The 12,558-nt window shown below is 41.8% G+C and overlaps 1 protein-coding gene across 1 annotated transcript; it reads left to right on the top strand.

Annotated features, from left to right (window-relative positions):
- The first annotated feature begins 303 nt into the window (after positions 1-303).
- Positions 304-10,067, top strand: rflna (refilin A). Its single transcript, XM_088299814.1, has 4 exons — positions 304-454; positions 525-880; positions 8,651-8,760; positions 8,831-10,067. Exons 2-4 carry the CDS (start codon positions 656-658, stop codon positions 9,162-9,164), a joined length of 669 nt encoding a protein of 222 aa, XP_088155940.1. The 5' UTR covers positions 304-454; positions 525-655; the 3' UTR covers positions 9,165-10,067.
- Positions 10,068-12,558: the final 2,491 nt, after the last annotated feature.

The following is a 12,558-nucleotide window of genomic DNA, read 5'->3' as shown; positions in this document are numbered from 1 at the left end:
ACTTCTGCCTCCACGAGTCAAAATACTCTTATTACCTTTTCAGGAGCTCAATTGTTTACTCACTGTATGGGAAAACATTTGCTTTTTGCAGCAATAAAAAAATGTGAAAAGGATGAGAACCGCGACGTTGCAATGACTTGCACAGAGAATCAGAACACGCTGCTACATTCTCCCCCTGCTGGCCATGTGTGGAACCAGCCCATACACTCACGCGCACACACAAGCGCCGCGCGCGCACACACTAGGTGACGCGCACTCCTCTACTGGAGTGTGAGCAGTGACGAGCCCCACAGAGGAGCTTTCCTCCAGACCTGCGTCAGGCGCACGTCTGCTTTGTGTCGAGCGATACGTGTGACATTTCCATTAATATCGATGTAACTTTTGCACGGTTGAGGCTGGGAAGCCAAGTTTGAGCATTTTAGTGGAGTGCTCACTTGGCTACTTAACGCCACAGGTAGGAGTTCATCTTCTTGGATTTTTAAAAAGTAAGTAAACGTATAATTTAACTTTTCATTTTCTTCCAGGAGTCCCCCAGGAAGGAATTGTCTGCGGATTAGTACATTTCGACGCTGAATCTCAACGAGAGAAAGTGGGGAGAGTTTTTTTTCCTTCAGTGCGACTTTGCCTCTTTCCTCGCCTGAATTCGTCCCCAGAAATGGTGGGCCACCTCCACTTGCAAGCGATGGATGAAAGTCTGAAAGGAAAGAACCGGGAAGGGCTGCTCGACAGCCCGGACTCGGGACTGCCTCCCAGCCCCAGTCCACCCTTCTGTTCCCTCTCTCCCGCTCTCATCGAGTCGCGCTCCAGCAGCTGTGCGACGCCCGTGGAGTGCCAGCAGCAAGCGGCATGGAAGAAGCAGGCGAGTCGGGAAGGCAAACTGGTAAGATGCAGCCATCATCCTTTGCTTGGAGCGGTGAGCAGTCAGGGCAAGCAAGGCTTCCTCAGACCTACATTTATAACCTAAATCATTCAATTTAATTATAATTCAATTCAATTGACTTATTATTAATTATTCATTTACTCCCTATATATATATATATATATATATATACATACATATACATATACATACATACATATATGTGATTCTCAAAATATGGTCCAGGAGTGTGACATGTGAGCCCAAAATAAACTCATTCAAAACCAGGTCAAAATGATATTATTTGGGGAAATTAAACCTTCCTGCAGTGCCCTACAAGTAAATTAATATATTTCTGTTTACCCTTTGTTAGTAAGAGATTGTTGAATGTCGTGGTATGCTCCATTGAAGTACTTCCAAACATTGAGAACTTAGGTAAAAAAAATATATATTTTACAATTTTTACACTTAGACTGCGTCATGATCTTCATACAAAAGATATTCAGTTGAAAAATTGATTCAAATGACTAATTATAGTTGAAGATTCATTCGGAAGGCCAATGGGCGTCATGTTAGCCTCATTACTTTCGAGGCCCAATAGACACCATCAAATGATCGGCGTTGGCTTCTTAGTTTACGCCTACAGTTAACGTGCACGATCCTCTGTCCTCACACCCAGGGATACAAGAGTGTAGTTCGTGCAACGAGCATGAAATAAAGTCTCAAGCTATTTTATTGACAAGCTATTTTATTGAATTTGCGTCACAAGTAAAACTGGACCCACATTTGACACATAACATACTCAGTCATGATCGCATTAAAAAAAGTTTTGAAAATTTAACATTGCATTTTGCAAGGAACCCATTGAACCTCTGGTTCAACTTACTAAAGTTGTTTCGGTGGAAGTATAAAATACATTACAGTCGTAGATCGTGGGAGCCACCTCGTGGATACGCAATGAGACAAACTTAACATTTTTTATCGACATGTTATCACACAATGGAAAGCGTGGCACTCTATTACATGATACTGTGATGCATTTACATTCTGCTAGTTTAATGGCAAACTGTTTTTGAAACTGATTCATTTTGAGACTATCAAGGGCTTAATTCCATTGATGTGTTGGGATGTCACAAAGAGCCACTCACACACAAACGACGGTTGATTGTTGATTTAATTTCTTGATTTTATCTCTGCAGTCTGTTCGCAATATTGTAAGCTATGAAATGTGGTGAAAGATTGTAACGGGAAGAAAATAATAACTCTCGAAGAGGGTTAGTGTTTAAACATCCGGTTGTTCCATATTTTCTGAGAACCACCCATATACGTATGTATATAGTTTTTGTTTAATCAGATCTCAGCCGCTGTGCTGCCATGTTAATTCAATCAACCATTCCGAATTGTTAGCGCTGGCCAATGTAATTTAAACTACTGTATATAAGGGAACAGATCGTGCTCGCCTTCAATTTCATCAGCACTTTACCATCATCTGATTGGCCGTTCAGAGCAAAACATGTGACATGCAGCATTGCCGTCAATCAATGTTGATTTTGAACTGCTCGAAATGATTGTTGCATAAATTTGTGCTATTTTTGAATAGAGTTGATGGATTTTACAATTGCATGGTTGAGATTGTGTGATACTTTTATGAGTTTAAAGCACTGGATGAAATTAGCATCCAAAACGTGTCATGTGTAATCGTTGATTGCCCAGCCAGAAAAAGATCTTCCATCTGGAAGCTCTCTCTCCCTAACACCTCCCCCTTCTCATGTTGACGATGCCACTTGCTCAGGAATCCTTCGAAGTTAAATGCCTGCATGACTTACTGCATCTGACTTAACTGGTTTTATGGGGGATCCAAAGTGGGACCCAGTAACCCCCTACAGGTTCATAATGTGCTGTATCAGTTGCAGATAGCCAAGCCGTCGTTGCCGTCTGTCTTTACGTGGCCACCAGCAGACTTGCTGGCAATTGGTCAGGTCTGTCTTCACCAGTTTGGCACACAGTGTCATTGTCCATAAGTCACAGTATAGCAGCACATTTGCTTACCTTCAGTGCAGAAGGCCTGAATTCAGTTCCCACTCAGTATAGATGTCAATGGGAGTGTGAACGGGTGGTGGAATTGGAATACACCCTGGACTGCTCACCAGTTATGTAGTGTCTGCATTTTTTATTATTAAAAAGAAGTATTCATTTGGTTTTAATTTTTAATGTACTAAAATGATTATAAAAAAATATGTCGTACAGCCAACAAGTCACGCTGGCACGGGAAGAAAACGGCACACAGGAAGGCCGGAGCCGAACGCAGAAACTCAGTACTGTGAGGCGGACTTGCTAACTAGTCGCTCACCATGCCGCCCTTGTACGCTCACACACACAAGACGCATTGCTTCAAAGAGAATTGACTTGTAGGCTTTGTACAAACACACGGGGCACTCATACAAGGTTTCCTGGCGCATCAATGAGAGCACGAGTGGATTTATCCCGTGAGCTGATTGGCTGCGTGTCATTGCAGGTACAAGGGCACCGGCTGGAGGGACAATTTGGTGACAGAAAGTCATTCTAAACTTAGGTCTACTCAGACCACGTCTAAATACTTGCGCAGCTGGTCTAACGTGAGTTTTGTAAATTTGATCGGGTCACAGGCAAACAGATTCTGAGCTCCGTGGAAAAGTATGGTGGATGGCAGATGTATGCATTGCTTTGATAAATGTGTGAACAGCTGTGGAATTCAAGGATCCACTTTTATTGGCCATGATTGAAGTCAGCTATGTGCACTCCCACTGTGCCGCAGCTTTCCTTCGAACAGATCCGCTTGCTTGCGCTCCTCTGCGAATTTACCAACATCAAGTCTACCTCGCCTCTGCGCAGGGATACGTGAAAATGAAAAATGACAATTGAGTCTGAGATGTTTTGTCTAGGGCAGTGTGGAATTACGTATTTATTGCTTTGAACATCTGTCACACAGCTGCGGGGTCTGGGTTCATCTGTCGCTAGTTTTCTTTGTCTTTGGGTTTCTTCCAGGTACTCTGGCTTCCGAATTAGAATCCTTTCCCATCTAATTTAGGCAAGTGGTGGGCCAATCGCAGTGCACATAAAACACAACACAAAAAAAAATGGACGTCTTTAGCCGTCAATGGGAGTAAATGAGTTAAATTGTAAAGCCCGGTTAAACTCACCTGGGTGCAAATTGACGCTTCACCAGCTAACTTAGCTTAGCATCACTTCCTGCCTGTGTCTCGAATCAACACATTGCTAAACAGTGATGGCCTGTGTATGACAACTAAATAAAGAGCAGGTGGGCATGATAGTCGCGGCTGGGTATTTTTTTATTTGCAGAGGTGAGCTTATCACGGGGAACATTCTCAAAAATGAAGTAAAAAACAAAAAGCGTTCGTTGACTAAGGGATGTGCAGGTCAGGGAGTGTTTACTGAAATATCCAATAGGATAATCACTTCTAAAAACATGAGCAGCCTATTTGACGACACCAATAACCTTAGTGCATATTTCTTTTACAGCCAAACGATACCAAACATTCCGATTCCCCTCCCGCCCCCCCTCGCCAGACATATTTGATCAAAAATCATCTCCAGGTCAGTCCTAGTATCCAAAAATCCAGAGGAGATGTCTGTTCAGGTTGATGTGGCCTTTAAAATGGCTAATGGAGGCCTCAGAAATGCTCTTCTACATGAGCCTGAGATACACTCTCTCTCAATCACACGCAAGCTCACGCATGCACACACAGATCCACTAATCCTCTTGAGGTTCAAACTTGTTGAATGTTTTTGCTTTGTGGTTTCCATTTTTAAGCGGATTCCTGATCGTTGCTTGTCTCCGGCTTAAAGTGTGGAAAGAATGACAGTTTTCCAACAGAAAACATTCCCTTCAATCAGGGCCCGAGTGTATGTCTTGCAGCACAATGAGGGGGGGCTTTATGTACACTGGCGCTGATGTTTTCGCCCCCTTTCCAAATCTATTTTTGAGTTGTTTTTCTATGCCACCTAAGAACAATCGTCAAGCTCTATTTTGAGGCGCGGCGGCTTGTTAGAGGCTGTTGCATAAGCGTTGGATGAGCCCTCATTTCTAAATGCAACACGGGCAAAATGCTCAGACCGCCTGTCTGTCGGTCTGTCTGCATGCCGGCACACGACTTGACAGGGACGCGACATGCAGCAGTGTTCTCGCCGTGTACCCGCTGATGTTCACATAAATGTCTCGAGGCTGCAGGTGGGAAATGTTTGAGTTGGCTTGTCGACTGTCAGCGGCTCGCCGTTGTTCTTTGGACACTGTGTGGCTTTGTCAGCAGCACACTGTTTTCCTGGGCATCAATGTGCTTCTTCCAGGATGGGTTGATTCTTTGTGTGCATACCTCGGCTTCTTCCTGGAGGCCTCCTAACCTCCACTCAGGTGTTTACTTTGCACAGGATGTAGAGCACACACATTCTAGAAGTACAGTGAATCCCCATTTATCATAAGACACATGTTCCACACCCACCTGCCTTAGAAGAAATTCTGCCATATAGAGACCATATAAAAATAACTTGCTCGTTTTTATCCCTCCCACATGCTTTAAACCCCACATGTTCAAGTATTTCTTTGGGCCTGTTCTCACTCACAAGTTGTCAAGAAACAGAAAACTATCACAGGACGACACGTTCACACTCGACATTATCCAAACAAGTTAATTTTTCAAGTTTATTTTAAACTCCCATTTGAAGTTTGTTGTGAAACTCACACATTAAATGAAAAGTATGTCCATTTCTAAACTTAACTGTTCAACCGAATGTTATAATTTCTACTAGGAAAATTATGTTAGCTTAATGCAAACATAATGCAGAATCCCATAAATGGGCTAACAGAAATTAGCGTAGATGTTATGGTAATTTAAACCTTAAGCCAACTTTTACTTTAACACATGTAGCAACAATGCATACAAAGATGCTAAATGTGGGAATGACTATTGCTGAGCTTTTCTGCCACTTCTTGCAACTGCGTATTTTAAGAATACACATGCTGACGAATCAATTTAAATGGGAATTGGAAAGATATAATAAAGAGATCACTATCAAAATAATTTGTTCAAAATTTTACTTTTTAAATAACCATAAGTGAACAACATTGCTGAGAAGGCATTGTTTATCATCCCATCCACAGTCAGGGAATAAAGGGCACACACATGTCAATCTTGGCAAAGAAAATGACGTGATCTAATAAATAAAGTTCATCAAAATGTTGCTTTTTATGTAGACATTTTTGTGCTTGTGTTGTGAATGTATTGGGAAAGGTTCTGTGGATGTGTACGTATTATCTTATGAAACCCCGACTGTGGATGGTGTGATAAATAATGACCTCTCCATGACATGATGTGTGCGCACGTTTATGGACACCCCTCTGAAAAATTTGGGGCTCCTTAGTGCTACCGGCCACGTTGCGTCAAAACTCTACTGATGCTGTACAACTTTCAATTCCGACTTGCCTGTATACTGTGAAAACCTATTTAAAAAAACTAACATTTAAAAATACGTGATGTCATGGAGGTGCGAACATTGAATCTCACTTTAGCCGAGGTTCACTGTCGCAATGATGACCGTTCAGTTGTAAAAATTCTAAGAAGTGTGCCCATGAACATTAAACACAGCTGCTGGTTCCAACAATTGGCATTGGATAGGTAAGACGAGCCTGAAGCACTGATCTGCCGTGCCCTTGGCCCCCTCTCGCCCGTTCCCCGTCCTGGCATGTGCGCTTAAGACACCGCAGCATGTGACCGCCTCCCACTGGAATGTGAGAGGAGCCGGGGCCGGGCAAGCGCACGCTTCACATGGCCCTATCAGGTCCACATTCGAAGGCGGCCATCGATCACAAGTCTGGCTGCAGCGTCTGTGACGGCGGAGGTTGCTAGTGGATTACAAAATGCTCCGTATTAGACTGAGTTCAACATGTACAGATTCTTACTCAGTCATTTGAGCAGATATCCTACTTCTTGGCTGACAAGCATGACTTTTTTGAATGTATAAGTGAATGTTTGGATGATCAGGGAATGAACATCGATGGATAATACTCACTCAAAAGTGGGAAGTCAGAAGAAAAAGAATATGTGGCATAAAATAAAGCCCAGATTCAGTCATACTCTGGCAAAACAGTTCAAGTTCATATTTTTGTTTGGTAGATGGCTATATTTTTTACCTAAAAGCCCCAGTTAGCAAAAGATGAAAATGGTGTCGTAGGAAATTCATGTTTCCAATTTCCCAAAGTATTAATACCTTAACTACGTATTTAATACACGTATATCCATCTAATGTATATATAGTATAAGTTATGATTGTTTTAAACATCAACCATTTCCAAGATCAGACAGAGTTGAATACCTTGGTTAAAAACTAATAATGAAAAAAAAAACATGTTGAGTCATCAGGGAAAACTTTATTTTCTCATATACTTTAATGCAAAATAAAATTCTATCTGATTATGCAATGGAATAATCCATAGACTAATTGATTCCAAAAATATTCAATAGTCACAGCACTAATACTTTAAAAAAAAAAACTTTTTCATTCAAATGAATCTACAGTATGATCTAGAGAAAGTCTAACAACAAAAAAAAAAAACATAAGCACGCTTAGTACAATGTACTCCATGTCCATGCATTACTAGAGATAATACATAACCAAACAGCAAACTATTGAGATTAGATCTCATCCAGCAAAGAACCAAACTATGCATTTCAAATATGGCAGATGATTGATTTGTAATAAGTTCAAGGAACTTTTTATCTTCAGCTTCTTTTTTGAACAAAAAAAAGCAAGGAACAGACTTGGGCCATTTTGTTTGCGGAAAGGGAAGGTTACATTAGATCATACATTGCAGTGATGTGCCGTGTGTAATTAGGAGTCATTCAAAATGTCTCTTCATATCTAGTCCGGAGCTGGCGGCCATGTGAGCACAGAGCAATGTAAGCAAAGCTGCAGTCTGCAGCTGCTAAAATTCTACTCCAAACCTCTCCTCCAGTATTGATTCCCCACTTCACACGAGCACCATCTCCACTCCAGCTGCTCTTAGATGAGATTGTGTGTGGACTCAACATCTGTAACGCATATTGGCTTATAGATGTGGGCGGGGCTCTTTGTCTGGCACAGCTGTAATGACGACTAAAGGTAAAAGGGCACACATTTGGAAACATTCTTTGGGAATAAATGGGATGAGAATAATTGAAATTTGGCTCTGAATAGGGAATTTAAATATGGTCGGGAGTATATTTGTAAAACCTGATTCCATGCAGCTTAAGTTGAATTTGCTAATCCTCAAACACATGCATGTAGCACATTGCTTACTGCTAAGCAATTGTTACATGCAACGTGCATTCCTCCATGTGCACAGAAGATTTTTACAATGCTTATGACACGGTGAAGCCCATCCATCTTTTCATTATCTAAGCTGCTTCTCCTCATAAAGTGTTCAAGAGCCTAACCCAGCTGTCTTCGGGCAGTAGGCAAGGTATATACCCTGGACTGATTGCCGGCCAATTGCAGGGCACACATAGACAAACAACCATCCGCGCTCATACGCATACCGAGGGAACTATCTTTGCTTTTTCCAGAAATGTTGCTCCCCTTTTTAACTACAATGAAAACTGAACACAGTGGGATCTGCAGCCTTTTTTTTTCTTAAGGTTGTTGGCTCCGCTAAAGCCCCCAAGCATTACTGAGCTCTGACAGTGGACATGTTAGAAGCGCCCAAATCTGCTCAAAATTCTTTCTTTCCTAGTTGTGATACTGACTCTTTCCTCTTCCCAGCTGCCTTACCTGCTGCTCAACAACACAGGAACAGACCCCAGGACTCGCATGTATCCTGTCTTCTATGGGGAGAGCATCGAGGTTGACCCAAAGCCGCAGCAACAAGTCAAGTAAGAAACATACAGGAAAAGATGAGATTTGTCCTAATCTGCCTTTACTCATGTGTAACATCTCCTACAGGTGCACTTCAGCGGTCCGCTACGATTCAGACAAGCACTACCAAGACCGGGTGTACTGCGTCCCTGTCCCCACGGCGACTTCGTACAGCGAGACGGTGGTGGCGCTGCCCAACTGCACCTGGAGGAGCTACAAATCCCAAGTGTACCTGGAGCCGCGGCAGAAGCCCATCAGCTACCAGAGCACCACCATTGTGTACCCCAAACACGCCAAGAACATTTACCGCACCACGCTCACCTACAAGGCTGCGGTTGCACGTCGCTGGTTTGTCTCAAGAGTGCGTCTGGAGTCCAGCGAAGATTCGAGTCCCTGTATCATCTACACAGAGGACTTGTAGGCCCACACATGAGCTTGTTGTTGTGTTTTTTAGGACTTGAGGACAGAATATTAGAAGGGCAAGACAATTTAACTGGAGGTGTGTCCCCCCCCTTTTTTTCTTTAGCTCATCTCAACTCGCCCCTGAGGAAATCTTTCAACGTTTTACTGGTGCCGTTTTTAACAAGGGAGTTGCTCTTGTTGCACCACATTGGCTAATGTCTTACTATTTCAAGAGAACAAGAGCTGACAAAGCGCCTTCGCTCGTGCAGGATGGACCGCGGTGAAAACAGTCATTCGAGTGAGGACAAAAATTTCACAACGAAGCGCTGACGATTTAATAATGCAAGCTGGTGCAGACTTTCTAATTACAGCTTCAATGCACTTGTTTCCTTATTACGAAAAGCATCCTGTGTGTGTGCGTGTGTGAACGATTGGACCAAAGTCAGTTAACAGCCACACAAGCTGCACATTGGTTTACCATACCATTTTCTCACCGTATTTATAGCTGACTCAATTTTAACAAGGCATGCTATTTACTCAATTATTCCAATTCTACGCTGCAGTATTAGTGCCACACTGAAAAAGAAAACAAAAAAATGTGGCTGAGAGAAGCAGTGACTGAAATCTCGTATTGGGATAATTTCATGATCTAGATGTGTTTTCACCAAACATTTCATATTTCCCAGATATGAATGGATGGCAGGTCTATTGAGAGAAATCGGTTGCTGTTTGTGTTGAAAACTCAAATATTGTATTGCCATGAGTGTGGTCTAATACTCCTTTGTACAATTATGAATCAAAAATAATTTCAGGATATGTAACACTTAGAGAGCCCTTTTTTTAAAGCCAGTGTCAACTTTTGTTGTGATCATGAAGGTAAAATGAAAGTGTGGGGGCCTGGCTTGACTCCAGGTGGACACGAAAATGTGGCATGTCGCGAACTGCATCGCCTAATGCAAAACCCAAGTTTTTAACTGGATGAATATATGGCTTTATTGGATATGGATAAGGTTGACAACATTTTTTTTCCTTTTGCAATTTGTTATCAAACCAATTAAAATAGAGCGTGATTTATTAAAGGATTTTACGTGGAAAAAAATGCATTTAAGATGTGCATACAGTGTTAATAGCGTTGAACAGGTAGCAGGCAGAACTTTTTGATATTCCAGATACAACAATTGACCGTCTATTGAGCAAAGCAATCCTGGAGCTGGTGAATGATTTAGGGCCTGACTGGAGTCACAAGAAGGAGTCATGTAACCTATAACAAAACTGCATCAACTCTTCCAAATCTTTGCGACTGGGTCATTTCAGTCTTCTGAGGTGACTGGACATATACTGGTCTTGACCAGTTTTTCCCGGTGTGCTGTCCCAAATTGGAAATGCAATGTCACGTAGAATGGGAAAGAGAGAGCGCACACAATCGGTTACAAGAAGTGAACATGCAATTTTGAGCCCACTATTTGGAAATTTGGTGAATCAGGCTCCAAGGGGCAAAGCCAACAATTAAAAGTAAAGAGCCCTTAACACATCTCACATAGTGAATCTGTAAGTCAAAACTACTTGACTTAAATCTGATTTTTTGCAATCATTGTGGTACGAAGCGATTGAAATAATCAAATGTTCGATTGCATTTCCAAATGTGTACAACACATCTGATTTTTGGACCTTTACCTGTCAGTTAAGTCACTTGGGAAAAAAAAGCCTTCAAGTGTGAGGAAGCCGTACGAGTGGTGAATGCGTGCCCAGATTAACCGAGGGAACAGTATGTCGGGATTAAAGAGATGGCAGTTTCAACAGTTACTCTGAATCTGATATTCAGCTGTGGAAATTAATGAGTGTGCAAAGATTGTGCATGGAGCAGTCATGTGTTGATGGTGAGTGAAGTGTCATGAGAAGGATGGGAAGAGCTGGTTAGATGTGAACTTGTTAGTCCTTTGCTGGTCTGTGAGTTCAAGTGTGTGTTTCCCAACACTTGATTTTCTTACTGTAAAATAGTTTCCTGATGTATATGTGGACGTGAGGCACTTCATAATTCTCTTTATATTTTTGTACGTCAGCCGTTGTTCCTGTTCTGATCTAATTTAAAGATGTATATTGTAATTGAATTAAAAAAAAGTATCAACGCTTTGGACTAGATGTCATTTTCTTGAGAGTTTGGAAAAATGAACACCATAAAGGTAACACAACAAAAGAAGTTTCCTTCCAGACTTCGCTATTGTTAAGTTTCTTTTTGTAAATACCAATGGAAATAATTTAATGTGTACTAATCAACACATAAGATAATAGTGAAACAGATCATTTCCATATTTCTTCCTCATTGGGATCACAGGTGAGCTGTCCGAGCTGACAGCACAATTGAAATGTATGTTTTTTGGAATGCAGGAGGAAGCCAAGAGTACCTTGGAGGAGCACATCCAAAGCCCCCACAGTAAGGCTCAAGTTAATAGTCAAACCCAGTACCGTTGCAGACCATGCTGGTAAAACTTGGTCATTTTGAAAATGGCATTAATTCTTCAGTGACGTTTGAAGCGAAAAACGTTTTTATTTGTACAAAGAAAATTCAAAATGTTAAGGTATGCTCATCAACATACATTGGAACATCCCACAGGTGAACAGGCCAATTGGCAGCGGGTGGGTGCCATGATTGGATATAAATGGAGTTCCTCTGAATTGCTTTGATATTCACAAGCAATGATGGGATGAGGTTTGCCTCTTTATGAACAATTGCGTGAGAATAGCCCTAAGATACAATTCCAAGGAATTTAGGTACTTCACCTTGCATGGTGGATGACTGGTTAGCACAAAGTGCATTCGATTCCGGCTCCGGCCTTCCTGTGTGGGGTTTGCGTGTTCTCGTGTCTCTCACAGTACTCATGGGATGGGCGTGGGTTGCTCATACCTTTGCAAGGCAGTGTCTGCTTTTAGAAAGGCACTTGGTTGGGTTGGGTGAAAACGAATGAGAACCTTGACCTCAACCACAAGTAGTATGAACCAACCAAGACATGTTGTTGTTGAGCCGGGCCTGACATTTTCCAACTGTGTCCTAAGGGTGGAACCTGTACAATCCAAGAATCACCTGCCAGTGACAAAGTCGAAACACGCAAACGCAGACTTATGACACCACCTAGTGGCACATGACCTTCAATTGCGGTCCACGTAAGGCCTCATAATAAAGTGACTCCAAGACTGAATGGCAATAAGCTTTTTATTTAAACATTAAGGCAGTGTCTTATTTGTTTTCCATTTGTACACTGCTATCCACAAAGCTTGCTGGTGGGCATGTAGAATTTAACCATGTGTTTGTTTTTTTGTTGTAATACCAACCTAGAAGCAAGCCACATAAATATTTACATCTATTTAGTTTTATATACAATCCTTGCTATTATACAGTGGGTTATAATTATATAAAA

The sequence above is a fragment of the Idiotropiscis lumnitzeri genome, chromosome 1 (assembly GCF_059441095.1).
Source record: "Idiotropiscis lumnitzeri isolate Australia: NSW breed Sydney's pygmy pipehorse chromosome 1, RoL_Ilum_1.0, whole genome shotgun sequence".
NCBI classification, from domain to species: domain Eukaryota; kingdom Metazoa; phylum Chordata; class Actinopteri; order Syngnathiformes; family Syngnathidae; genus Idiotropiscis; species Idiotropiscis lumnitzeri.
This window is presented reverse-complemented; position numbering and strand designations above follow the sequence as displayed.